Below are 27,758 nucleotides of genomic sequence, written 5' to 3' on the forward strand. Positions count from 1 at the left end.
TAGTTAGAAAAGAATGAAAGGTGCGTGGAGTCTGAGGCAGTGAACTAGAAGAAAAACTGGCTTCATTAACTGAGTGTGTGCATGCTTTTATTCCTGCACGCAGGTTGACTCAATCAACAGTCTGCTCAAAGGACCCGTCATGACCAAGGCCTGCGAGGAGACCAAGCACTTTTATTCTGACCACAGCCAGCCAGGTACCGATTTGTTTGTGTGTGTAAGCACTGTCGAAAGGTGTCACTACGGTTCTGTCAGAGAGCTGGCGCACAGGCTTACAAGTTCTCTGGTTTAACATGAACAGAGTTTCGCCAAACCGAAGACTGGACTGTTCGCTGTCGTTACGTTATCCATAAGAACATCCAGGAAGACCCTTGGAACCTGCCCACCTCTATCAAAACCCTGGTGGAGAGCCTACAGAGATTTGTGGATGGTTAGTAGAAGACGCATACGTGCATGCATGCCACGTGTTCATATACAGTTACAATCTCTCACTCCATCTTGTTTTTTCTTCTTTCTTTATAGATGGAAAGAACCAGATCCTCCTGGCTCTGCTCAAGTGCACAGGTAGAGCAGCGTGTCACTGGTAGAAGAGAAAATCAGTTTATATTCAGATCAGCTCAGCAGCAGATAATCAGACTAGGTTCAACCCAGTTCTAATTTTCCATAAAATTAACAGAAGAGGTGGACTGTGCAGTCGCCCAGCAGAACTCAGGTCTTAAGCAGCCAGAAAGGTCTCAAAACAGGAGCATTTAAAATTATTCTAACAGCTCTTTGCATATGAGGTCATCCATCATATGAACTTACAGCCAAATTCACATCAGGAATTCTGCAAATCTTTAAAACCTCATTTTAAGGATCCCATACACACACATGTATATTTATGTAGGTTTATTTAGAAAGTAATGAACACATTTCCAGTGCAATCAAATCATACAAATCATTAAATCAAAGTTTTAGCATCACTTTTGTCAAAAAGGTCATAATCAGATGTGTGACTATGTGCTGGAATGAAGATTGGTTTCAGAGCACAACATACTCCAGTCTGAACTTTCTCCAGTGACATATGGCATTAGTTTATGGCAGATATCCTCTCATGGTATTCAAGCCAATAGAATCAACTGTAAGCATTAGAGCAAGTTCAGGATATGTAATAAGAGAGGTTACAGTAAGACTGGGATACCTTACCCTCTCCTCCACAGTGAACTTCCTTTTTCTGCTACAGATGTTGTTTTATGTTGTCTTCTTTGGTTTCATTGCTTTTTTTTCACCCACTTCAACTCCTCATAAGTCCCTAGTCGCGTGCCCCCTGAACTCTCTGTGTCACTGGCGTTATCATTCCTTTCTTTCTCCCCTACCAATACCAGACACATCTCTGCAGCTGCGAAGGGACGTGATCTTCTGCCAGGCGGCGACGGCTGCTCTGTGCACGCTAGCCGAACAGGTGCTGACTGCACTGCGTTCTCGCTTCAACAATGCCGGCGAGTACCAAGAAGACGGCAAGGAAACCAGCCGCAAGTGGCTAGAGCAGATATCCGCCATTGGTATTTTGCTGCACTTCCAGTCCACGCTGGCTCCACACCTGGTGAGGACAAGTTTTGTATTTTTGTTTGGTTCTTAGAAAGTTGGCTACATAGCGTTGTAGTTTGCAAATTTGCCTACTAAACCCAAAGATGCTCAATTCGAGCCTGGGAAGAGGCACGAATCCCTTGGGGGACTGCCTCAGTGAGGGCATCTGATGTAAAAATCTGCCAAATCAAATATGCAGCGCTTCCTGCTGTGGTGAGTGCTCATGAATGAGGAAGCAGCCGAAAGTAGCTTTATTTACCTATTAGGGGAAAAAAGCAACAAGGTTCATAGTTTGGTGTAAATTTTAAATAATAACTTTCCTGTTGCAGCTTTTTTTTATTGTGTGTGTGTCTTTCTGAATCAAATACTCTGAAGTCTGTATGACTTTGTAGCTGCACAGCTGTCACCACAACTACCCAAACTCTTACTCTGGTGCAACTTCTGAGCTTTCTTTCTCTCCTCGGGCAGAAAGAGGAGCGGACTATGCTGGAGGACACCAAGGCGGCCCTGTTGGATTTGGACAAAGTCACTGTGTTCTTCAGGCAACTGGAGGATGAGTGTCTAGTAGCAAGTAAGAGACTCCCATCAACAAAGACTGACTTGCCTCATTCAAAGCGCGCTGGCGTTAATGAGCAGCTGTATGGTTTCACCAATTCTGAATGAACTTCTATTGTGTGGATGCGTGGTCGCTGCTTAGGGTGAAATTGCCATTATGCCACTGCAGATTTCATTTTCTTTTCCATGAAAAGCCGCTGAGAAGGAACTCAGACAGATCTGTGGTGACTCCATAAATCACCTTAAACAAGGGCAGAGCATTTCAGATATCAAGGTCGCCTCTTTTAATCTTTAATGCTGCTGAGAGACACTTGACATATGTCACATAAGCACCCCTATAATATAAAAACAATATTTAAGTACTTAAGAACACAAATTGCAGTATGCGGTATATTGGAGTAATATTTCTTTGAAGCATGACAATAGTAAGCTTTCTCCTGCCAATTCACCAAAAGGTCCAAGCATTTATTATAGTGCAGTGCTGTAGTTTCAGCTGAGGATGCAACCAGGTTGTTCAGAGTGGGCTTTGTGGACATCTTTACATAACTGGGTGCATTTGTGGCTTTAATAAGCTTGGTATCTGCATTCACTGAAGGTGCTCTGGGTTACCGGAAACCCTTAAAGTCAAAGATACAAAGGATGACTGCATCGTGAATCGCTCCTCTTTTCAAAAGCCCCAATGTGGCCAGCAGAGATTGCTGCTCAAAGGAAAAGCGCAACGTGCACTTCCCATTTTAAAAGGCAAATCTGTGGATGAAGCAGGAATTTGCTATTCTGTGTTCATGCTTGGCTGGAGAAAATATTTTGTGCACATTTGCATATATTTTACACAAAAACATCACTCAGTGCACGCACTAACGTATTGCTATCGGTCATTAGTATTGTATTCCTTACGTATGGCAGGTATGTGGGGATAGATATACTTTACAGGTCCAGTCTTGACATCAGCTCAGATTGCTGCAGTGCAGGTAGATGGTTTTTGGCGTCAGAGTCCATTGGACACTATTGATTTGCTAACAGCATTTTCAGAGGGATGAGAGGTATATGTAAGGTACAGACGTTTAAGCACCACAGAGTCTGAAGGACCTTGAAAGGATCACAGCCAATTCCACAAGGTTATTGCTTGGTAGGTTCTCTAGAAAAAAGGATTGACCCCAGAGGTCACGCAGCAAAGGTAATTTTTTTTCCATTTTCTGACAAGTGCTCATGTATCACTGCTAGAAAAGGTTAGGAGAATTGAGCACAAGTCAGCTTCAGATTTATAAATGATTACTTATCTTATATTTTTTTATAGATTCATCACAATTTTTTTCAAACGTACAATTTTTAAAAATGTGCCAGATATTGATGCAATTTAAAGGGTAATTAGAGAAATCAGGTGCCTCTGTTTATTTGTCCTGCACATGGATCTGGCAGTCTGTCTGTGTTTATAAATTAGAATGCAGTTATTTGCAAACCTCCACTCATCTGTGTGAAAGTGATTGCAGCCAGTGTGAGTCAGACTGCAACTGGTCGGAGACCCGTTGCCTCCCACCTCGCTGTGCAGCTGCCTTGTGATCAAAAGTGGTCGCCCAGAGGTTGACAGTGTTAGCAGCTAGCTGCCATGAGAACTTGGAATCAGTCACCAAATGAAAAAACCCTGAAAATAAATCAAATAATTCAATAAATTCAATCTTCAGTGAGGTTACTGTCCTAAGTTTTTCTTTTAGCTTTTGATTTAACACCCAGCTATTAATGAACTCTGAATATGTGTTTTGTAGACATATGCAGCATTACATTTTAGTGCACAATATCTAAATGTATTAAAATGTAATGCAACACACTTTGCACGTTTTCATTTTCAAGAAGGGCACGCCTACGCCTTTTTTGTTTTTTGTTTTTTTAACTTCTCCCTCACCTCTGTATGTGTGTTGCAGACACACCAGTGTGTTACCAGGTGGAGGGCACCAGGCATGCCCTGAGGGTCACCCTTTACCTGGACAGCTGTCACTTCAATGAGCTCCCCAGTCGGCTACAGAATGGAGGCAGCCTCAAACTCCACACTGTCCTGTTCACCAGAGGTAAGAAAGGCAAAGAACATAATTCCAGGGTGTAGTTCAGCTAGTAAAACATGACGTAGCGCTGGCAAGTAGAGCCGAGTATCTACTCAAAACCTTTTACTGTGGAACAAGCAACAAATCATACAATGCATCAGGCACAAATTCACTTATATACATTATACATATAGCCTTGGATCATTAAAACACTCAATGCACCATGCAGCCTTTCAGCCTCTTACACATGTGCGTTTCCTTAGAACTTTATTTGATTTTATTAAGTTAGACTGAAGCCTTGTATTGACCATTTAAAACACTCACTTTAGCGCTCCCTGAGTCTTAGTCAGCCTAGTATGAAAGTAAAGCATTATGCCAGTCTGCCAGTTAGCTGCTAATTTTCCATGCACAAGTCCTCATCAGATCATTAATCTCATGAGAGACCCCATATTGTTTACCGTGTATTTCCGAATACAACAGTGCTCCAAAACATTTAGTAGTGCAGATTTGCAGATGAACATCGCCACCTACTGGAAAAGAGTCTTGACTGCAGCCTATGGGGAAGCACAGTGATATATATATATAATGAGGATATATTTTTGTCACATATATGCACACTCACACACACAAACGTTACATAAAGTTAAAGTCATAGCCCAGGGGTCAGCAACCTTTAACACCCAAAGAGCCATTTGGACCCGGTTTCCACGCAAAAGAAAACACTGGGAGCCGCAAATACTTTTTGACATCTAAAATGAAGATAACATTGTATATATTGTTTTTTACCTTTATGCTTTGTGTGAACAACTAAGGTGTGTTGCTTATGAAATCCATGAAGTGTTACAGAGAAAATTACATTTTATTTATGTAATTAACACATTTTGAACTCTTAAAGAAATATAACAAAAGGAAAGACACCCAGCTGAACTAAAATGATCCCTGTAGCAAACAAAAACTGTTGTGAGCCGCCACCCTCATATCGCCTTTGGGCTTTTGGAGCCTAGACCAGATTTTTTTTTTTTTTTTAAAAATGGAAAAAAAGCACTATGCTGCTAAAAAATGAAAAAATAGATATTTGCAAAATTCTGCCTAAATATGTATTTTACCTGGTTAATGTGTGTGGCGGGGTGTGGTCTGCAGCGCTGCTGCAGGGGAGGCGGACGCACGTGAGCTGCACCCGCAATCACGCCTCGCCGCCTTAACGTCTGTTCTATCTATGCTGTTGTGTTGGTGTGTGTCGGGCTGTGAGCCGAAAAGCTACAGCCGGCTGTATGCGTACAGCAACCGTGTGTGAAAAGTGGTCAATAAAGAGAAGCTGTAAAGCATGTTCATGGAAACATCGTCGGGTCTGCCGACGATGCTCTAACACCAAAAAATAAATAAATAAAAACCATTTATCCAGTTATTAAATACAGTTCTTATCTTTAAAATTGTTAGTTAACCCAATTACTTTTGAGCCTGAAAATGAGAGACTGTATAAAAGGGCTGCAATTCCTAAACCGAATCCCTTGAATTATAGTTGGAAGTCTGCACTTGAGTCATATGTGGACTGTTTGGTTTGAGTTCTACTGTGGTGGTGCACAGAGGCAGTGTTATAAAACGTGTGTCATTCTCTAAATATTCATAGATCTAACTATGTGGCTTCTATTTTTCCAGCTTTGGAGCGTCCAGAGGGAGCGTCCCAGCAGGACTGCGTTGCCATGGAGGACTTCCAGCAGCGCACTAATGCTGTTTCACTGGAGAAAGTCAAGGCCTACTACCGCAGGCTCAGGTACCTGTTTTACTCTTCACTACCGCTCTTCACTGGCTTTCCTGGCACTGAAGATGTGTTTCACCTCAAGGGGAGAGTTCACCCTTTAGTGTTGCATAACAAGCAGAAACTGCACTTTGTATATTACATATGTGAAAGTCAAGCTTTCAAGGTCAGAACTTAATCATGTATCCAGAGGAGTCCTTGAGCAGTTCCCACGTGAACGAACAGGATTTAGCTACATATACAGCAAAATGACTGTGGTACTGTTTCTCAAGTAGTAACGTGTTGAACAATATAAATATTAACTCTTGAAGTTTTAATGGTTTATGATTGAAAATGTGCTATATCTATTATATACCAGTGTTTTTACATCGTGTGTGATCACTGATATGTGCACCCTAATTCCCAGAAAGTGATTCAACAATGCAGCATTAATAAATGATGAAATACTCAGTTTAGCAGTTGCAAAATCTGTAGATACTAGATGAGTCAGCTCTCCAACAAAAGTGAGTCACAGGATGCAAATCAGTAATTTTTCCAACCCGATGAAGAGTTTAAAAAACTGAGAACGTAATCCTTCTCTCCTCACAGAGCTTTCTATTTGGAGAAGTCAAATCTCCCTACAGACTCCAACACCACAGCAATGAAGATAGACCAGGTAAATATATACTTATCCTAACATGTATTTCCAATTGCTGTTTTTAACCTTGATGAGTTTATAGTAGTCTGTATGGTCTTTTCATATGTAGCATCTGTCTTGTTATTGTAACATAAGTCAATTTTTTATATATATATATATTGTTGTGACTGAATATAAATGCAAGCACAGATACTGGGCCTTGAAGTTAGAGACCTTCAACCAAGCATTTCCAAAGTAAGATGAACTGGTGTGTCATTCCCTCCACCGGAAACTCCTCCATAGCTTGTCAAGACCCTCCCCGTTAACTCCAACTAACCCCAGGAATTATAGATGGTGTCCATTTGAACTTCTAGTGTCCCACACTGACTGTAGTTGAAATAGATTGCAGTAATTAAAACTGAATAGATCATAGTTTTAATATAGAAAGAGAAAGACTGCAGATTTAGACTTTCTTGTGTTGTATTTGATGGTTGTTTTCTCCCCATTTCTGTTCTCCATCTTACAAGTCAGTTACTCTACTAGTCCCATGTTTTAAAATATTTCACATGAATATAATTATATTATTTTGGAGTGTTCTGTTCACTTCAATACATTTTTTTGTCTTGGTAATGAGAGACTTTTTAATTCGCTTGGTTTGAAAGTGATTTAAAAAGTCAACAGTAGTCTAAGCGGCTTGTTAAGGTGATGTCTTTTGTGATGTGTTATTGAATCATCTTGTTAGCAGTGCATTTAACAGCTAACCTTCCCTGACCTTTACTTCCTCCCGCCTCCCCGTAGCTGCTGAGACCCCTCAACACGCTGGACGACCTTTGTCGGCTAATGCAGTCGTACATCAACATGCGCCCGAATGCCCAAGGCCACCAGTCAGGTGTCAGCGTACTGTGTGTGTCCTCTGAGCTGTGTAACCGCCTGGGAGCCTGCCACATCACCATGTGTGGCACAGGGATGCAGAGGTCAGTGTGGCACCACACCACAGAATTATTATGCTGCTTTTGTTGTGTCACTGGACTGTCAGACTGCATAAAAATAACACAGTGCAGAGTCAATGACATGCCCCATTGGAACCTCACAAACTCATCCTAACCTCGCCATTCAAATTCATTTTACTTCATTTTTGGGTTTATTGCAGAGGAACACACACTATTAATCACTGGCCTTCATGTTCTTTGCAGATGTACTCTGACTGTGACACTGGAGCAGGCAATGATCCTAGCCAGGAACCATGGCCTCATACCGCGCTGCATCATGCAGACCATGGACATAATGCGTAAACAGGTAAACCTTTAAGAAGATCTCAGTCCTATTAAAATCAAGACTATAAAACATGAGTCAACTATTTTATTATATAAAACAAGAAACACTTGGAGAGCACAATCCTTCGACAGGGCAGCGCACTCTATGGGCACTATTTACTTTTAAGGAAACAGTGTTGCATTTTTTTGTATCTTGTTTTCATTGTTCTCTTTATACTTTAAGAAGTTTGTTGGACAGTAGCGTGACAGGTGTTTGTTTGGATTACAAAAGCACAATGTAGGAGTACGTAAGGCATAATAGGTACTGATTTGTAAATATCTGGACATGAATAACCTGAGCTTCTTAGATAATATTTTACTACAGTATATTTTTAACCAACTAGGCAGCTAATTTTTTCTCTTGACAACACTTTCTCTAAAGATATAACATACTTTGGGGCCAACCTGAAAGAAAGGCAGATTAGTGAAATGTAAAGGTGAGCTCAGAGGTCAAATGTGGCATGATATTTGGATGTCATACTTACAATGTGATGCTGAGAATCAAAGTTTGACCTTGTTTGAGCTTGAGGAAGAGGTCAGAGGTCCAAAGTAACGTGATATTTGGAATCCCCATATACACTATATTGCCAAAAGTATTAACTCACCCATCCAAATTATTGAATTCGGGTGTTCCAATCGCTTCCATGGCCACAGGTGTATAAAACCATGCAGGTAGACATGCAGACTACTTCTACAAAAGTAGAGCTATGAAGTTGTAGGCCTTGTAACATCACAGAGCGGGGTCAGCGGATGCTGAGGAAAATATTGTGAACACGTCACCAACTTTCTGCAAATTTTCTGCAGGCCTCCAAACTTCATGTGGCCTTAAGATTAGCACAAGAATAGTGCATAGAGAGCTTCATGTAATGGGTTTCCATGGACAAGCAGCTGCATTCAAGCCTTACATCACATAGCGTAATGCAAAGCATAACATCCAGTCAGATCCATGTAAAGTACGCTGCTACTGGACTCTAGAGCAGTGGAGATGTGATGAATCACGCTTCTCTATCTGGCGATCTGATGGACAAGCCTAAGTTTGGCGGTTGCCAGGAGGATCGTACATGACTGCATTGTGCCAAGTGTAGTTTGGTGGAAGGGGGATAATGGTGTGAGGTTGTTTTTCAGGAGTTGGGCTAAGCCCCAGTTCCAGTTCCAGTTAGTTAGTTTAAGGTGAAAAAAGTTCTGACATGGTAACAAAAGACTGGCAAAGACATTTAAAGCTAAAAAGCACAACTACAACAGCCCAGTAACATAAACGAGTACAACTGAGTATCTAAGAAAAGCAGAGTGGTTGAGAATTAACGATAGGGAGAGGTTCTTTGCATCAATTTTGCTAAAGAGCACAGGGACCACTCAGCGGTGTTAGTGCACAAATGGCCTGCCGCCATGATGATAAGTGGACGTGTCATGTGTAAAGGCGCTATTAAAGCTGAAACAAACATGCACATCATAGAAAAATCTCTGCTGACATTCAGGCAAGGTCTTATATTGAGCAACATTCTGCACACATTACAGATTCATGGCACCGCATTAATTGCATTTACTGGCATTTAAAAATTGTTTTCAATATTTTTCCAGTGAAAGGAACTTTTAATGGTCATCAATCTAATTATACAAACAACCAAACAAGAAATATGTATAGATTATTTTGTTAGTTTGAAATGCAATCTTTTAGGACTTATTTAAATAGACAACAAAGTTCAACTTAATTGAGTTGATGCGTGAACACACTGGATCAGAAATCCTATGTAGCTCCCTTTGCTGGACATTTAAGAGCATGTTGTAGTATATTATAGAACAGTAATGAGCAGTTCTAAACCCAACTTTTCATTATTTGTCAGCAATTAGCACTTCTGTTTTTCATATTTTACTGTTATTAATTTTTCATATTGCATTTCGTTTGTTTCTTTCCATGCCTCTGTCATAAAATATGAACACACAGAGAGCTTTCTGTGTTTAATCTGTTAATGGCAGTCAAGCTGTCTGTTATGTTGAGCTTTTAGCTTATATATTTTCTCTCTTATAAGGGGGCAAGAGTTGAGCTGTCTGCTAAAAATCTCAAGGTAATGGACCAGATGCCTCCATCAGCTCCAAGGTACTGAATGAAACCATTTCTAGGCACCTCAAGCCATGCCTTTCAGATAATTGCACTGTTTATATATAATCCGGGTGGATTCCCCTCATTTGAAGTTTTGCTTCTTTTTTTTCTAAACAGGCTCTTCAAGCTATGTTTGCCACCCTCAGATGGAGACCTCTAAGGATACTGTCACTTCAGCAAAGTCATCACAAAGAGGGTGAATGAGGAACTGATGATGACAGGAGCATAGAGACACTGACAGTGGAAAACCTTTGCCTCTCCCCATTGCCCCGCTTACACAGGGATCATTCTGGCGTGGATACCACTAGAGTCTTCAGAGCACCTACAGTGAGACTGATGCAACCTGAGTCTCAGGACTAGTTATGTATTATTTTACTGGAGCTAACCATATAGAAGCATTATTCTGTTGGCTCTCTTTCCAAACCATGTCGACTTAACAACCGGTTCAAAATATTCACAACAATATGAAAAATGAGGAGGCCCCATAAAGACAATGTCCACAGTGGTTATTCTCACAGTTGAGCTTGTATTATTAACTGGATTAACCAAACTACCTGTAGCTGACTGTCATCCTAAATGCAGACATTTCATTTTGCCTTGGACTGCAAAATCCAGAGAGTTGCGTGTTTCTCTGTTCAGGCTGGCGTTCCCCAGGGCTCAATGTGTGGACCCCGAGTGAAGTAGAATACTTGAATGCCCTGTAATTCTTATAAGATGCAGAAAGTTAAAGATTAGACAGAGAAATGGAAGTAGGGATTGAGGGGCAGATGAAGATGGCATGGGGGTGGGGTGGGATTGCTGCATGTGGTTACTGTGCAATTACTGTAGGTTTAGTGTGAGTACTGTATTACTGCACTATATGAAGGATAGTTATTTATTGTGTCCAAGAAGGAGCGTTTTATCGCCTACTTATACTATATCGGGTATTAAAAGAATCTAAAAGCATTCCAGCCTACGTATTGAACAGTATTTAAAGGACCAATGGCATGCCGTCTTTTGGATGTAACTGCTCTGGTGTATTTCATTTTATTTATGTGTTACATTAATCTTCAGGGAGTGCAAGGGATGGATGTACTGAAGCTAGCTAATCAGAATCAGGACAAAGGAAGAAACTATACAAGGTTGTTTCTCAACAAGCAGCCAAGTTATCAGGATACTGTTAAATTATTAATATATTAATTCAAGTCTTCTAGTTGAAGGATAACCTTCACTTAACTAAGACACCTTTTGTTTTTTTGTTTTTTTCAATTGGCTTTTATGTTGTCTTGAAACGATTGTGTTAACTGTAGGTATTAAAAGAAGCACAAAAATTGGTCTATTCAGTGTTAGAAAAAAAGTACTGTATGCAGTTTGCTGGTGATGTGAACAAAGGGACTGTTTGATGACTGAAAAAAACCAGTAACATTAGTTTACTGACCATTTTATTATTATTATTTTGTACATACAAGCTGTAGCAGTGTCAGAGGGAGGGAGAGTGAGGTCGTGTAGAGAATTAAAGCAGAGAGTTGCTATAAATTAAACTGGATTATTTTTTATGGAAATAATATAGTATATAAAACCTTTTTGTATGTTTAACTGTGCATTTAAAGAGAACCTGATTCTCTTTTTTAACTGTAACCTCACTGACAACTTGTTTCTGACTGTTAAAAAAGGTTTGACATGGATTTCAAGGACCTCACTTGACATTACAGCAGGTCATGTGATCTTTTTATTTTTTATTTGGTTCATGTTGGAATAGTCCCTACACATCCCTTGGCAGTAGCATTACCAACACAAATTGACATCCATCAGTTGGCATATAAAACCCATGGCTATTTGCATTGTTTTAGTTTTCTTTATCAAACGTTGCTCTTAACTCGAGCACTGTAAATATGATAAAACTCCCAGTGCAGCGTTAGTTATCATAACCTGGTCTTAACTGTGCTACCGGTTCAAATTAGCTAATGATTGCAGCATGTCGGTGTAGCAGGACATACATGTCACTGATTACACATGTACTTACATTATTCTAATGTTTCAAATTGTATATACTTTACCTGCAATTTTTTGTTGCTTGCAAATAACTGTAAAAAGGATTTTTGTTGTTGTTGTTGAAACTTTCTAAAAATTATCATTGTAAATGGAATCTTAACAAGCTAGTGAATAAAATGTTCTCAGTACGACAAACTTTTCAGCGCAGCAGTGTTGTTGGCTGATCCAGTGGCGGCTGGGTGTCCTTCGGGATATTTTATTTTCATTTTGATGTTTGTTTGTTTCTTTAACCCTTTCTTCTTTACAGTGGACCCTATGTATGCTCATGTATGTGCTCCATGTATGTGCTCCGTGTACGTTTGCATGAGTCAAAAAGATGATTACATCTTTATGCTTTCACACCATGACAGCAGGCTGTGACTAAGTAATACCGAGAGTGACCATTGTGATGGTTTCTTTTTTCATCTTACTCATTCTCATATTTGTGCTTGATGTCATAGTGCATATGATCTGGTGTCATTTAAATTAAAACAAAAGATCCAGTAATCTGCTAATCATTTAACTCTTATAGTTAACTGAAAACAACAGCGACAAAATAAGAAATGCTTGAGCTGGAAAAAGTTCTGACATGGTAACAAAAGACTGGCAAGGCCGTTTAATGCTAAAAAGCACAACTACAACAGCCCAGTAACATAAACGAGTACAACTGAGTATCTCAGAAAAGCAGTGGTTGAGAATTAACTATAGGGAGAGGTTCTTTGCATCAATTCCGTTAAAGAGCACAGGGACCACTCAGCGATGTTAGCGCACAGTTTGAAAGCCTGCAGCCATGACGATAAGTGGACGTGTCATGTGTAAAGGCGCTATTAAAGCTGAAACAAACATGCAGGTCATAGAAAAAACTGCTGACATTCAGGCAAGGTCTTATATTGAGCAACATTCTGCACACATTGCAGCTGCATGGCACCGCATTAATTGCATTTACTGACATTTAAAAATTGTTGTTTTCAATATTGTGCACCTTTTTAAATTGAATATAGGCTTTGCATTATTTTGAAACTGTTGCCGTTCTGCTACTCTCATCACTGTGTGCGCGTCATTCACTTTCAGGTGGATGCAAACTGGTCTACATTGTTTCACGCTGGAGTGTGCGCAAAGCAGGCTGGGATGCTCCATTTATTTGTCTCCTGTCTTGGCTGTTGTTGATACCGTCTCAGGCTGCATGTGTATTCCTGTCGAGGGAACACAAACCTCGAGGCATAGCATGACATAGTTTTCGGTGTCCATTACCCCGAGTGAAAAAGCTTCACGCATGAATATTACATGAGAGTGCATAATCCAGTTAAACCCTTTCCTGCAGTTCCTCTCGTGTTGGAGTTTAGTGGTGAAGATGGCAGGTTATCTTACGCCGGATTCTTAAAACTAACACGATTCTTTCGGACATATCATAGTAATGGACTTCCCCACCCTCCCAAGTTCGTTTAAACCCTAGGATTGTTTAAAGAGAGCACTGGAAGAAAGCTGGCGCTTGAACTTGGCCTTAATTCATTATTGTAATTCGATTAAGAGCATTTCTGGCAATAAGATGATTGAAGAACGCTTTTAAATCGCTGGTCACCAACGAAATAAAATCCATGTGCATTTCGCTCCTTGCTGTGTGTCAGATGGCCGGAAGGGGCTAAGGTAAAAGCATACACGGTGCAGTCTCGCATGCTTATTGCAATTGGTTTTTCTAGAGGGACCGACATCAACTGCATTCACCACCAGCACACACCCCTCAGCACCGGTGATGCATCCCCGCGGCAAGGGCACTGACAACTCCTCCTCAGAGTCGTCTCGACTTTAGAATGGTGCAGAAATCTCTCAACGGCGGGGTTTACCCAACTCAAGCCGGAGAGAAGAAGCACAAAGTCGGGTTTGTGGGTTTGGACCCGGGAGCTCCGGAATCCAGCAGGGATGGGGCACTGCTCATTGCGGGCTCGGAAAGCACCAAGCGGAGCAGCATCCTCTGCAGACCGAGGTCCAGCATCTCCGCAGGAAGACCGAGACCGTCGAAGAAAAACGCCAGCTATCGGAAACTACAGAATTTTCTCTACAATGCGCTGGAAAGACCGCGGGGATGGGCGTTCATCTACCACGCTTATGTGTAAGTGCAGTTATGGGCTTCTGCCACAGTTGCCGTGCCTTGGATTAGGAAAGATGCTTGGAGTTTTGCAGATCGGGTGTCTCGTTCTGCATTACTGATAATGATCGTGCGACGCAATAAAGGGTTAAATGCGGTCCTGCTGCCGAACTGCTAGAGCCTTATCACACGAGAGGAGTCACTTCACCTCCATAACTCCTGCTCCAACTCTTTATTGTTGGCTTTTGCAACTCATGCTTACGTCAGAGTGTCATTTTGGAAGACTTTAACATGTCCACGATGCTTGCAGTTAGTGTTTAACATGTGCCCACGTCCACATACGGTTGGTCTTCATTGACTGGAGTTACCATACGTTGCGGCAGCTTTCAGCACTGTGCTCCGTGGACAGCTCCTAGTAGACGCTGCAGTCTGACTCCGCACAGTGATGTGGACTCTGCTAACATGCATGTGTGTGCGAGCGTTGAGGGAGAGCTCAGACAGTCTGTTGAGTTCTTGCAGCTGGAACATGGTGCTTTGCTGTTGTTTCCCTTGTCTGTTAGGTTAAGTGAGGTTTGGGTCGAACATAAAGAGTTAATGCCAGACCCCCAGAGATGCCATCATCGATATGAGGCCTCACGATCTGTAATCTCTAGTGAGCATTAAATCACAAAGGATAACAGTGTTTTAGGGTATGATCACATGATTCTTTCATGCTGAAGTGGTGCTGCAGCAGTTTCTGTCTGCCAACCTGGAAGATGAAAGATTGAAAAAAACAGTCAGAATCTATTCACTAGACTCGCAGGATACCCAGTCTCTGATCTTACATTTCTCATTTATTCATCGCCTCCATGCCTCATAATCGCATGAAGTCCATGTCATGATGCGGACTTCCTGTTTAATACAGCAGACATTAGTCAAATGCTTTTCTGCGTGGACCCACTCCAGTGTGTTATGTATAACATACTAATGAGATGAAATGGTTACAGTACGTTCCCTTCACAAACACATTCTTCAAATGAAAAGGTGTGTCATCTGTGTTTGGAAGACCCCTCTTCCAGCTTCGTCTGACTCCTTCCAGTTCAGTGATGCTGCATGCTTAGTAGTTAGGAGATGAAGTAGCCACAGCATTGAGGAATTCACTGTGCATAGCATATCGAATCCCCAGACACAGCTGGATGCCCAGAAGTAAGCCTGTGCTCTAATGTGAAACCACACGCACTCACACAGAGCCCTCTGGGTACTTCTGAAATATTAACCGAATACTACAGCAGCCGAGTCTCCATTTGTTATGCCTTTTTTTTAAAAAAAAGATGCTCTTCATTGCTGCTCTTAGGAAGCAGTGCGAGGTCTGTGGCTGAATCTAGTGCACACAGACATGATGTGTTTTAGTAGCCAAGCTATGCCAGACAGCCTCGTTAGAAAAGGGTCGGTAAACGTGTGTTGTCTAAAATCAGAATCCTCCAGAAAGTTGTAGAGTAGGACACGTGACCGCGATCAACAGACACAAATACGCACCAGCCAAAGAAGCCACACAGAGTCACCACATGTCTGCCCTCTATTCCATTTGTCTGTTCTATGCATTATTCATAGTCATCACACTTCATTTAATCTCCCTGCTCTTACCTTTCCACCTTGCTGATTTATAAAACAATCATGTGATGACAGTCAGCTCTTTCCACGCCCGGTTCGGTCTGTTCCTTATCCCTTCTCCAGTGGAAAATGCATTTGGCATGAAGTAACAGTTGCCTTGAATGAAGCAGTACTACAAGGTATGCTAGCAGCTTTCTTTTTTTTGATGGGGTTTCTCTGGAAATGTTAGTCAGGTGTTGTGTTCAGTGGCCTCAGTTGTAATGCGCGTGAATAATCAATATGTGGAACATGAGTACTATATAGCCAGAATACTCTTGGGCTTGCTGCTTTGGGTCCTCTCTCTCTCTTTCTCCCTTTATGTTTCTGGCTGTCTGAGACCAAGGCCAGCCTTTCTCCATCACTTTTGGTCTAACATTAGATAAGGGAAAGAGACACAGTGATCTACAGTCATGGATCCCTGTGGGATTAAATCTCTGCTGTTGTACAAAATTCATCTTGTCTCAGTTCTTTCTTGGCACAAATTCTGCTACAAAAGGTGTTTTCGTTAGGCTTAATGCTATTGAGACAGTAACGTAAAGTCAGTTCTCTGCAGCCTGTAACGATTTCCACAAAGCCAAGGCATATTCCCAATCAGATGCAGTGCTGAGCTTTCTGTTATCTTCAGCCATTTGGCTTCTGCAGGAGCCTGATTATAGTGTGTCCTCTTGCAGATAGAACCAGCTGTGTGAGATACTTGAATACCCTCTGCAGCTATAAGATGATTAAATGTCTCAGTTGTGCACCAGAGTAGAATATGACAACAACAAAAAAAGACTACAAAAACAGTGGACTGACTAAAAGACAACAAAATGACTAAAAGGCAATCAGTACAAAAAACAAAAAAATAATTCTATTTTGGTTATTGTGAGAGACAACCTAAGGACACGGCGTGGTATTCCATTATTTTGCCGGTCTGGTAATAAGGCAAGGACAGCAGTAGACAGATGCTGGCTGCCAGGCTGCTGAGATGTGATTGAGTGGTCTCTTTTAACAGATGAGGGGTCTGTGATAAAGTAAAAGACCGAGTCCTAGTTGGGTTGAGTGTGCCCTATATACTATTCTAAACAACACTTAAAATACAGGCTCACTCAATTAAACACATTTAGAAGATTTTTCAGTGCAGCCTCACTTGATCATGACCGCTTTGCAAGGGTGCAGGTTTTTTATTGGAAAGTGATGGCAAAGATTGTTGGTATAGCCACACATGCAGGTTAAATGATCTTAGATGTAACTGGGACTCCCAAAAGCTCTCAGTCCTGGTGCTACTGGATCTAAGCGCAGCCTTTGATACAGTAGACCACGCTATTCTTTTAAACAGACTGAAACACATGGTGGGCCTCTCTGGTGCTGTACACAACTGGTTCACTTCCTATTTCTCAGACAGAACTTTTATGGTGAGTATGGATATATGCTCCTCTAAGATCCATAAAATGACTTGTGGTGTGCCTCAAGGGTCAGTTTTAGGCCCTGTACTTTTTAATTTGTATATGCTCCCTCTTGGCGGTGTCATCAGGAGGCATGGAGTAAACTCCCACAGTTACGCTGATGACACTCAGCTGTACATCTCCGTGTCTCCTGATGACACCAGACCAATGGATGCCCTTTTTAACTGTATTCTAGATATAAGATCTTGGATGGCAGAAAACGTTTTACAGCTTAACCAGGACAAGACTGAAGTTTTAATCATCGGTCCTGAGGCTCAGAGAGAGAAACTCTTGTCTAAATTACAGGCATTTTCACTTTGCCCTTCACTACAAGTGAAAAACCTGGGTGTTATTTTTGACTCTGAGCTTGGTTTTATCCCACATATTAAACATGTAACCAAAATTGGATTTTATCATCTAAAAAATATAGCCAGAGTCCGCCCTATTCTCTCTCGGGCCAACACGGAGATGTTGATGCATGCTTTTATTACCAGTCGCATTGATTACTGTAATGCCCTGCTCTCTGGTCTCCCCAAAAAGAATATTTCACCTTTACAACTTTTACAAAACTCTGCAGCTCGTGTGCTGACGAAGACCAGAGGGCGGGCCCACATTACACTGGTTTTAGAATCGCTGCATTGGCTCCCTGTGTGTTTCAGGATCGATTTTAAAGTTCTTTTATTGGTTTTTAAATGTCTTAATGGTCTCGGGCCTTCTTATCTCTCACATTTGCTTTCACCATATGAACCCTCGCGGACCCTGAGGTCCTCTGGCACTGGCCTTTTGATTGTTCCTAAAGTCAGGACACATACTCACGGAAAGGCAGCTTTTCAGTGGTATGGTCCTCATCTGTGGAACAGCCTGCCGGAGGAGCTCAGGGCCGCAGAGAACGTACATGTTTTTATGAACAGGCTCAAGACCCACCTTTTTAATTTAGCTTTCACCTAACGTTTATTTATTTTATGCTTATTTATTCTATCCTGTTACTCTCCATCCATTTGCGTCCGCTTATCCTTTTCAGGGTCGCGGGGGGCGCTGGAGCCTATCCCAGCTGTCATAGGGCGAGAGGCGGGGTACACCCTGGACAGGTTGCCAGTCTGTCGCAGGGCCAACACACAGAGACAGACAACTATTCGCACTCACATTCACTTGCACATTCACACCTATGGGCAATTTGGATTAACCAATTAACCTATCCCCACTAAGTGCATGTCTTTGGACAGTGGGAGGAAGCCGGAGTACCCGGAGAGAACCCACTGTATATAATAACCCCCTGTTATTCTATTTATATTATTAATTTAGGTTTTACCTAATATTTATTGATTTTATTCCTATTCATTTTTTATCTTCTTACTCTATTTACATTTATACTGTATCCCATTCTTATTTATTTTATCTTTTTATCCTGTATATATCCTTATTGGGTCATATCTCCAGTGTTTCCTCGGAGGGGGCTCTCTGCACCAGGGCTGTGATCGACCGTGGCTGCTGTGGCTCTGTGGGTCTTCTCAGCCTGGCTGGGGGGCTTCTTTGCCTCCCTCCTGCTGTGTGCCCAGCCTGGAGGCTGCAGTCTGTGACCGGCTCCCGGTGCAGACAGCTCCCTGTGATAGTGTTTCCTCACCTGGCTCATGTGTGCCCAGCCCAATTTTACTCTTTAAGTGTGTGTGTGTGTGTGTGGGGGGGGGGGATGTGTATGTATGTATCCATGATCGTTTATGTTAATGAGAGTGTGGGGAGTGAGTTGGAGAACGGGGTGGGGTGGGCTGCTTTTAATCATGTAAAGCACTTTGTGCTACATTTCTGTATGAAAAGTGCTTTATAAATAAAGATTGATTGATTGATTAAACATTTACAATGAGAAGAAGGAAAACAAGTAAACAAGATCCAGAAATGCCTTCTCTGAAATGAGGCAACGCGCAAAACTGTTCTATATTCTTTAAAAAACGTTACTTTTGGAAATCATGGCGAGTGTGTCCTCCAGTTTGAAAAGGAGGCGGAACATCCTGTTTGTTATCAGCATGCAAAAGCTGTCATCTGTGTTGAACAGAGCTGTAGACTTGCACTGATGGCCCTGTTTGGACAGCAGCATTTAGGCAAGAATTTCCGTTTCCCATAAAATCTGTTGCTTATTTAACCTCCTAAGACCCGAACTCTTCCACAGCATGCATTTTCAATTTCTCTTTGATATTTGGGCATATTGGGGCCAGATGAATGTAAAAACAAAGAATTACCAGATTTTTATTTTTTTTTTACCTTATTTTTGTTTTTAAGAAAAATAAGAGCCACATATGAGGATATTTGTTTAAAATTTTGATAGAACAGTAGCAGTATAATGTCCTTGTAAGTGGATATCAGGCCCATGTAGGGCAAAATTGAGTATTTTGGTCTAGATAACCCAAAATGTGATGTCCACATATGTGGATGCCAGGTCCTAGGAGGTTAAGCAAGACAATGATAACCTATATTCTTTGCCCATTATCACTGGAGGCAGCCTTTCTTCCCCAACCAGGGGAGAGCATTCCACCATTTTCTCACAGGGAACCACATCCTCAGACTTCCTCAGCCCGGCCCATTCACAAAAAGTTTACAGGTTGCTGCAAAAAGAGCTCATGCAAAACAGCAGTATGTATGCCCCGGCCCTATCAGTTTTATATCTGTTGTTGGCTCTTTTATAAAAAAACATAGTCCAGTTAAATATCGCAAAGCAGGCTGAGATGTACCATTTCTTTGTCCTATTTCTTGCTGAATTACCAGATAACATATGGTTTCTAACACTGAGAGAATTCAGATATATACTCCTCCGACACTGAGCGTAGTTTTGTGAGCTGCTCTCTCTTTACGTTTCAGTATATGTCATCATTCTGCTGGTGTCGCCTTTGGCCGCGGTGGCTGCCGTTCAACAAAAACTACAAGAACTTAATCTGTTGCGATGACAGCTATGACACATTACACCATAAAGCAACTTTTCTTAAAAGACACATCAACTGAGTATTGTACCAAAGTGTTTTTCTATAAACTAAAATCCTGTTAAGTGCCTATAGCTAATATCTCTGTATTATAATGGATGACAACGGTACTTATATATGAAAAGAGTTACTTATAGTGAAGAACTGAGATGGAACTTCATTCAGCTCAGTTCAGTTTCCCTCCTTTATCTCATCTTGGTTATATTATCAGGCTTTGGAAAATCTAACACATGAATGAACAGATCAGATGAGAAGCTTAAGTCAGAAAAATGTTTTCTATATATAGTCTATATAAGAAGGGGTATGCTCTGGTGTGATGTGCTAAGCAGAGGGTTTTGTGTTTGATGAGGTGGGTTCAGACTCGCCATGAAGGGAAAACTCAGCACTGAGCTATTTCAAGCAGGTAGAGGCCCATGTTTGCCTCTTGAGAGAACAGAAGGGGAGAACTGAAGGAGTCTTTACTTAGAAAAAAAAAAATTCTGCTATCCTCTGTCCCTGTCTTTTTTCTTTTAGGTTTTGCCTACTGCAACTTTAACATCAATACCCTAGAAATATTGCACAATTTGATCGACTTGAAAAATTCAAGTTGCTTAGATCTTTGTTATGTAATTATCTTTAACTTGCTAGTTGCATTGCATATCGATCAATCAATCGATGCCAGCTGATATAGTTGACAAGCCACTCTAAAGCTTTTTGGAAACATTAGAATGGAGGCTTGGCATTCTGATTATTTGTCAAAATACTTTTTGCACATAAAATAGATTTCTCTCTTTTTTTTTTCTCCAAATTTTCAACGAGTTATGGATACTGCGAATGCTAAATGCACAGAAAGGCTACCTCTGCGGCTCATAATTAAGACAATGACAGCTACACTTGCAGGGTCACTTGTGTTTGTTTTTGCACGTTGAGTGCCCCAGAAAGCCATCGTCACCCTCAAACATCCCCTGACGGTGTTCACAGAGCGCTCACTGCAGTGCTGGCACTTGTTCTTCAGACGCACTACTTGCTTAGTGAAAAATCCTTACCTCCTTATTTGCTCGCCATGAGTTCGTCGCAGTCTAAATTTAGCGTGATGAGTATGTCTGGGTAGGCAATGTTGTGCTGAGCGAGACAAATCAATGTTTCTTTATCTGCTTCTCTGCTTCCAACAGCAGCCCCCTCAACTCGATTGATCAACAGTCACGTTCCCACTGATGTCGTCTGGACCTCGCTGGCAACAAGTGGATGTGTGTGTTTTGTGGCTGTTTGTCAAATGCAAGAGGGAATGTGATTTTCACAGTTTGTGGCTTTTTAGTGGAGGCTGAGGTGCCAGAGATAAAATGATGTAAAAAGAGCACTGCATGTCTATGAGCTGTGATGCATTCAGCATCAGAGAGTCATCTGTAGTTGAAACATTGACCTTTGACCTTTGTTTATGGCATAGACTATATATCATCTATATCTACTGGCAGTTTTTATAAAATATAAATTTAGTAATTTTAATTATAAATCTATAAATGTTTGGCTATGGTAAAATAGGCATCGTGTCTTTACGTGAATTTTAATTACGACTTCACAGAGTATAAACTGTAAAAACTTACAACAGAAAATAGTAAAAAATGATCATTGTGGAACTCATAATGAATATAGCAGTGTTTATGTGCCATAGTTACCTAATTTGCATTACCAAATAATGCCTTAAATTTATTTCCAATGAGGATCTGATGGGACATTCATTTAAAGCATATCAAGACACATAAATAAACAACAAAAACTCAAAAGTGTTGCTCAGGATGTCATAAACATAAGTGGTTTGAATAGGTGTGGGGTTGTTTTTCAGGATTTGGGCCTGGCCACTTAATTCCAGTGAAAGGAACTCTTAATGTTTCAGCATACCTACATATTTTGGAAAATGTGATACTCCCAGGTTTGTGGGAACAGTTTGGAACAGAAGAATTTGACTGGCCTGCACAGAGTCCTGAGCTTACCCTGACAGAAAACCGTTGGGATGAATTAGAGCAGAGACTTCGATTTAGGTCTTCTCATCCAGCTTCAGTGTCTGACCTCACAAATGTACTTCTGGAAGAATGTTCCAGAACATTTGAAGCTGCTATAGCTGCAAAGGATGGGCTGACATCATATTTACACCCTATAGATTAGGAATGGGATGCCACTTAAGTTCATACGTGTGTAAAGGCAGACGAGCAAATACTTTTGGCAATATAGTGTTTGTGCTTTCTTACAGAGAGTTGGGAAGCTAAGACTTTGCATAGCATAGCATAGCTTAGCATAAATACTGTCTTGATGCTATGCTAAGTGATAAAAACCTTTTATATGGTCATTGGTAAAGACAAGAAAACAGCTAATCCAGTCTTGGCCCAACTCGACGAAGCATGTTTAGATAACAAATCTCAGTTTGTTAACCCTTCCAGAGGGAAACTTTGGGTTTTCTGTTCCAGAGTTAACTTCGACTCTGAGTCTGATGAGCTGACTGACAGTCTGATTCATTTCTTCATTCACAAAGTTGCTGTCTGTAGGGGAGCAAATTAATTTGCAGATGTTTTTACAAGCACTGTGAAATGTTTGCTATCTGCTGCAATTATATCCCAGATTTATAATCAGTGCAGAATAAAATCTATATAGTCTATTTCTAACTCTGTGGACAGTCATACAGCTGTCAGACTGTTGTTTTCTTTGCACTGCAAACATTTACTGCAAATTAGCAAGCAAGCAATTTATTTATACAGCACTTTCAGAACAACTCCCAGCTGAACACAAAGTGCTGTACACTTGACATGCCAGAAATGGCACGAGACACAATTATTATAAGAATTACTGTTTAAATAAAAATTATCTGTATAGTATTATACAGTCATATTTGAATTCTCCTCACAAGACCTTACTTAGTCTGTATATCTGAATTTGCCTCTCATTTGGACCATGATCTGTGTGTATGTCCTATATAATGAAGAGATGGAAATGACTGTCTAGAAGCTGTGCTTATGGTAAAATGATAGATAATCGAGTATCTGTAGGGACTAATTGTTTGATTGCTTTAGGAGGCAAGTCCTGTTACCTTCTTTTATCAGCAAGAGTCCTCATCAGAAAGTACTAATGAGATGGGCAAGGTGAAGTCAGCATTTTTAAAGGAATAATTCATTATCATTCAATTTAATTCAATTCAATTTTATTTATATAGCGCCAAATCACAACAAAAGTCGCCTCAAGGCGCGTCATAGATACAGAGAAAAACCCAACAATCATATGACCCCCTATGAGCAAGCACTTTGGCGACAGTGGGAAGGAAAAACTCCCTTTTAACAGGAAGAAACCTCCGGCAGAACCAGGCTCAGGGAGGGGCGGCCATCTGCTGCGACCGGTTGGGGTGAGAGAAGGAAGACAGGATAAAAGACATGCTGTGGAAGAGAGACAGAGGTTAATAACAGATATGATTCAATGCAGAGAGGTCTATTAATACATAGTGAGTGAGAAAGGTGACTGGAAAGGAAAAACTCAATGCATCATGGGAATCCCCCGGCAGCCTACGTCTATTGCAGCATAACTAAGGGAGGATTCAGGGTCACCTGGTCCAGCCCTAACTATATGCTTTAGCAAAAAGGAAAGTTTTAAGCCTAATCTTAAAAGTAGAGATAGTTTCTGTCTCCCGAATCCAAACTGGAAGCTGGTTCCACAGAAGAGGGGCCTGAAAACTGAAAGCTCTGCCTCCCATTCTACTTTTAAATACTCTAGGAACAACAAGTAGGCCTGCAGAGCGAGAGCGAAGTGCTCTGATAGGGTGATATGGTACTACAAGGTCATTAAGATAAGATGGGGCCTGATTATTTAAGACCTTGTATGTGAGGAGCAGGATTTTGAATTCAATTCTGGATTTAACAGGAAGCCAATGAAGGGAAGCCAAAACAGGAGAAATCTGCTCTCTCTTTCTAGTCCCTGTCAGTACTCTTGCTGCAGCATTTTGGATTAGCTGAAGGCTTTTCAGTGAGTTTTTTGGACATCCTGATAATAATGAATTACAGTAGTCCAGCCTGGAAGTAATAAATGCATGAACTAGTTTTTCAGCGTCACTCTGAGACAGGATATTTCTAATTTTAGAGATGTTGCGCAAATGGAAGAAAGCAGTCTTACATATTTGTTTAATATGTGCGTTGAAGGACATGTCCTGGTCAAAAATGACTCCAAGGTTCCTCACAGTGTTACTGGAGGCCAAGGTAATGCCATCCAGAGTATGAATCTGGTTAGATACCATATTTCTAAGATTTTCAGGGCCGAGTACAATAACCTCAGTTTTATCTGAATTAAGAAGCAGAAAGTTAGTGGCCATCCAGGTCTTTATGTCTTTAAGACATTCCTGCAGTTTAACTAATTGGTGTGTGTTATCTGGCTTCATGGACAGATAGAGCTGGGTGTCATCTGCATAGCAGTGAAAATGTATGCTATGTCTTCTAATGATGCTGCCTAAGGGAAGCATGTATAATGTAAACAGAATTGGTCCTAGCACTGAACCCTGTGGAACTCCATAATTAACCTCAGTGTGTGAAGAGGACTCTCCATTTACATGCACAAATTGGAGTCTATTAGATAGATATGATACAAACCACTGCAGTGCAGTACCTGTAATACCTACAGCATGTTCTAATCGCTCTAATAGGATATTATGGTCAATAGTATCGAACGCTGCACTGAGGTCTAGCAGGACAAGCACAGAGATGAGTCCACTGTCAGAGGCCATAAGAAGATCATTTGTAACCTTCACTAAAGCTGTTTCTGTGCTGTGATGAGCTCTGAAACCTGACTGAAACTCTTCAAATAAACCATTCCTCTGCAGATGATCTGTTAGCTGTTTGACAACTACTCTTTCAAGGATTTTTGATATGAAAGGAAGGTTGGAGATTGGCCTATAATTAGCTAAGACTGCTGGGTCTAGAGATGGCTTTTTGAGTAAAGGTTTAACCACAGCCAGCTTGAAGGCCTGTGGTACATAGCCGACCATTAGAGATAGGTTGATCATATTTAAGATCGAAGAATTAATCAATGGCAGGACTTCTTTGAGCAGTTTTGTAGGAATGGGGTCTAAAAGACACGTTGATGGTTTGGAGGAAGTAATTATTGAAGTTAACTCAGAAAGATCAATTGGAGAAAAAGAGTCTAACTTAACATCAATGGTACTAAGAGTAGCTGTAGATAATATTACATCTGTGGGATGATTACTGGTAATTTTTTCTCTAATGATAAAAATTTTATTTGTGAAGAAGTTCATGAAGTCATTACTAGTTAACGTTAAAGGGATGGTTGGCTCAACAGAGCTCTGACTGTTTGTCAGCCTGGCTACAGTGCTGAAGAGAAACCTGGGGTTGTTCTTATTTTCTTCAATCAGTGATGAATAGTAAGATGTTCTGGCTTTGCGGAGGGCTTTCTTATAAAGCAGCAAACTATTTCTCCAGGCTAAATGATGATCCTCTAAATTTGTGACACGCCATTTCCTCTCCAGATTACGAGTCATCTGCTTTAGGGTACGTGTTTGAGAATTATACCACAGAGTCAGGTACTTCTGATTAGAGACCTTAGTTTTCACTGGAGCTACAGTATCCAGAGTCGTACGTAGTGAGGAGGTGAAATTATTAACAAGATAATCGACCTCTGTTGGAGTAGCGTTCAGATAGCTGCTCTGCTCTGTGTTGGTACAGGGCATTGAAGATGATAACAGTGGGTGGATTATATTCTTAAACTTAGTTACAGCGCTTTCAGAAAGACATCTACTTTGATAAAATCTACTCTCCACCGCTGTGTAATCAATTATTGTAAATGTAAATGTTATCAGGAAATGATCAGACAGGAGAGGGTTTTCAGGAAACACTGTTAAATGTTCAGTTTCTATGCCATATGTTAAAACAAGATCTAGAGTGTGATTAAAGTGGTGGGTGGGTTCTTTTACATTTTGAGAGAAGCCAATTGAGTCTAATAACAGACTAAATGCCATGTTGAGGCTGTCATTTTTAGCATCTACATGGATGTTAAAATCACCCACAATAATTATTTTATTTGAGCTCAGAACTAAATTAGATATAAAGTCTGAGAAATCAGACAGAAACTCTGTATAAGGCCCAGGTGGACGATAGATGATAACAAGTAAGACTGGTTTCTGAGTTTCACAGCTGGGGTGGACAATGTTAAGCATCAGGCTTTCAAATGAATTAAAAGTCTGTCTTGGTCTTTCATTAATTAATAGGCTGGTGTGAAAAATTGCTGCCACACCGCCCCCTCGGCCTGTGCTTCGAGGTTTCTGGTAGTTAGAATGACTCGGGGGTGTTGATTCATTTAAACTAACATAATCATCCTGCTGCAACCAGGTTTCTGTAAGGCAGAGTAAATAAATTTGTTGATCAATTATTAAGTCATGTACTAACAGAGACTTGGAGGAGAGAGACCTAATATTTAATAATCCACATTTCACTGTTTTACTCTTTGGTTCAGATGTGGATACTGTACTGTTCTTTCTTTGTAATTGTTTATGTTTAAGTTGTTTGTTGCTGGTTTTTAGTTTGTTTTTTGTCTTTTTGGAAGCTGACACAGTCTCTATGGAGATGGGTTTTTGGGGGGGTAGCAGGAGGAGAGAAGCTGCAGAGAGGCGTGTAAGACTGCAACTCTGCTTCCTGGTCCCAACTCTGGATAGTCATATTTTGGGGGGTTTAATAAATTTGTCCATATTTCTAGAAATGAGAGCTGCTCCATCCAAAGTGGGATGGATGCCGTCTCTCCTAACAAGACCAGGTTTCCTCCAGAAGGTTTGCCAATTATCTATGGAGCCCACATCGTTTCTGGGACACCACTCAGACAGCCAGCAATTTAAGGAGAACATGCGGCTAAACATGTCACTCATGGCTAGGTTAGTTTATATAAAGACAAAAATCAGACTGAAAAAATGCATAATAAATAATGTTCCATCTAAAATGCAGTTTAACTGGACTCAGTGTGCTGAAATCATTTCTTGGCAGTATGCGCTGATGTTCTGCTTGGCAATATCATAGATGTAAGTACATAAGACTCCAGGAAGAGTTAATTTATGGGATCAAGTGGATTAATGAGTTTTGAATAATGAGTAAGTGTTGCCTTTGTGTGCTATAATCCATAAGCAGTGTTGGTCTTCACCTGGTGAAATTATAAATCAAAATGACAAGTTATGGAAATGCCATCACCTCCCCAGTGATCACAAATGGCTATGAAAAGCAAGAAGGATGGAGTTATTCTTTTCTGCATTTCTCACACATGTAGATGTCACATAACACGCAATAGTACAACAACACTCTTTTTTTGAGAAAGACTTATAGAAAGGTGTTTTGTTAGCCCTGGGTGTTTTTTGAATAACTCTGAAGCTTTTTTTTAAAGGGCAGGCATATTCAAAAAGTAGTTACCAGGTGATCAGGAGAGGCATCTCTTACTACTGTCACATCTGAAACACTGCCGACTTATAGGCAAGGCAAGGCAAGTTTATTTATATATGTTACGGGCCCCAGGAATGGTGCCACAATAACAAAGAACAAATCCCTGCAAATACAGGTAAAGTTCAGGAGCAATGAAGACAGTGCACTCGGTTTGCCTCTCAGATTGCATCTGAATAGTGGGCGGAAGTCCATCCCCCTAAAGCAACTGGGTTGCACCTGCCTTGAAATAATAGTTCCACCTAAGGTGTTGCTCCATTTTTTTGTACCTTCTGT

General features: G+C 40.9%; 2 protein-coding genes across 12 annotated transcripts in view; both read left to right on the plus strand.

The window, feature by feature from the left end:
• Positions 1-12,100, plus strand: part of prex1 (phosphatidylinositol-3,4,5-trisphosphate-dependent Rac exchange factor 1) — a 78,497-nt gene extending 66,397 nt beyond the window's left edge. The window contains exons 29-41 of one of the 3 annotated variants that reach the window (XM_084917382.1): positions 104-194; positions 299-427; positions 520-561; positions 1,362-1,579; positions 2,032-2,134; positions 4,035-4,178; positions 5,808-5,922; positions 6,496-6,562; positions 6,734-6,778; positions 7,322-7,497; positions 7,717-7,819; positions 9,864-9,931; positions 10,052-12,100. In XM_084917382.1, coding sequence (XP_084773508.1) covers positions 104-194; positions 299-427; positions 520-561; positions 1,362-1,579; positions 2,032-2,134; positions 4,035-4,178; positions 5,808-5,922; positions 6,496-6,562; positions 6,734-6,778; positions 7,322-7,497; positions 7,717-7,819; positions 9,864-9,931; positions 10,052-10,094 — 1,344 coding nt within the window. In that variant the 3' untranslated portion in view covers positions 10,095-12,100. Of the gene's footprint in view, positions 1-103; positions 195-298; positions 428-519; positions 562-1,361; positions 1,580-2,031; positions 2,135-4,034; positions 4,179-5,807; positions 5,923-6,495; positions 6,563-6,728; positions 6,779-7,321; positions 7,498-7,716; positions 7,820-9,863; positions 9,932-10,051 lie in introns of those variants that run through there. The other 2 variants (XM_084917383.1, XM_084917384.1) reach the window with 2 other exon arrangements.
• Positions 12,101-12,548: 448 nt separating this feature from the next.
• kcnq2a (potassium voltage-gated channel, KQT-like subfamily, member 2a) overlaps positions 12,549-27,758 on the plus strand; it is a 44,901-nt gene continuing 29,691 nt past the window's right edge. For 7 of the 9 annotated variants that reach the window (XM_084917385.1, XM_084917391.1, XM_084917387.1 and 4 more), the window contains exon 1: positions 12,549-14,051. In XM_084917385.1, the coding sequence (XP_084773511.1) occupies positions 13,753-14,051 (299 nt within the window). In that variant the 5' untranslated portion in view covers positions 12,549-13,752. The remainder of the gene's footprint in view (positions 14,052-27,758) is intronic. The other 2 variants (XM_084917392.1, XM_084917393.1) reach the window with 2 other exon arrangements.

This window comes from Perissodus microlepis, chromosome 20 (genome assembly GCF_051167445.1).
Source record: "Perissodus microlepis isolate ML-2025 ecotype Zambia chromosome 20, ASM5116744v1, whole genome shotgun sequence".
In the NCBI taxonomy this organism is placed as follows: domain Eukaryota; kingdom Metazoa; phylum Chordata; class Actinopteri; order Cichliformes; family Cichlidae; genus Perissodus; species Perissodus microlepis.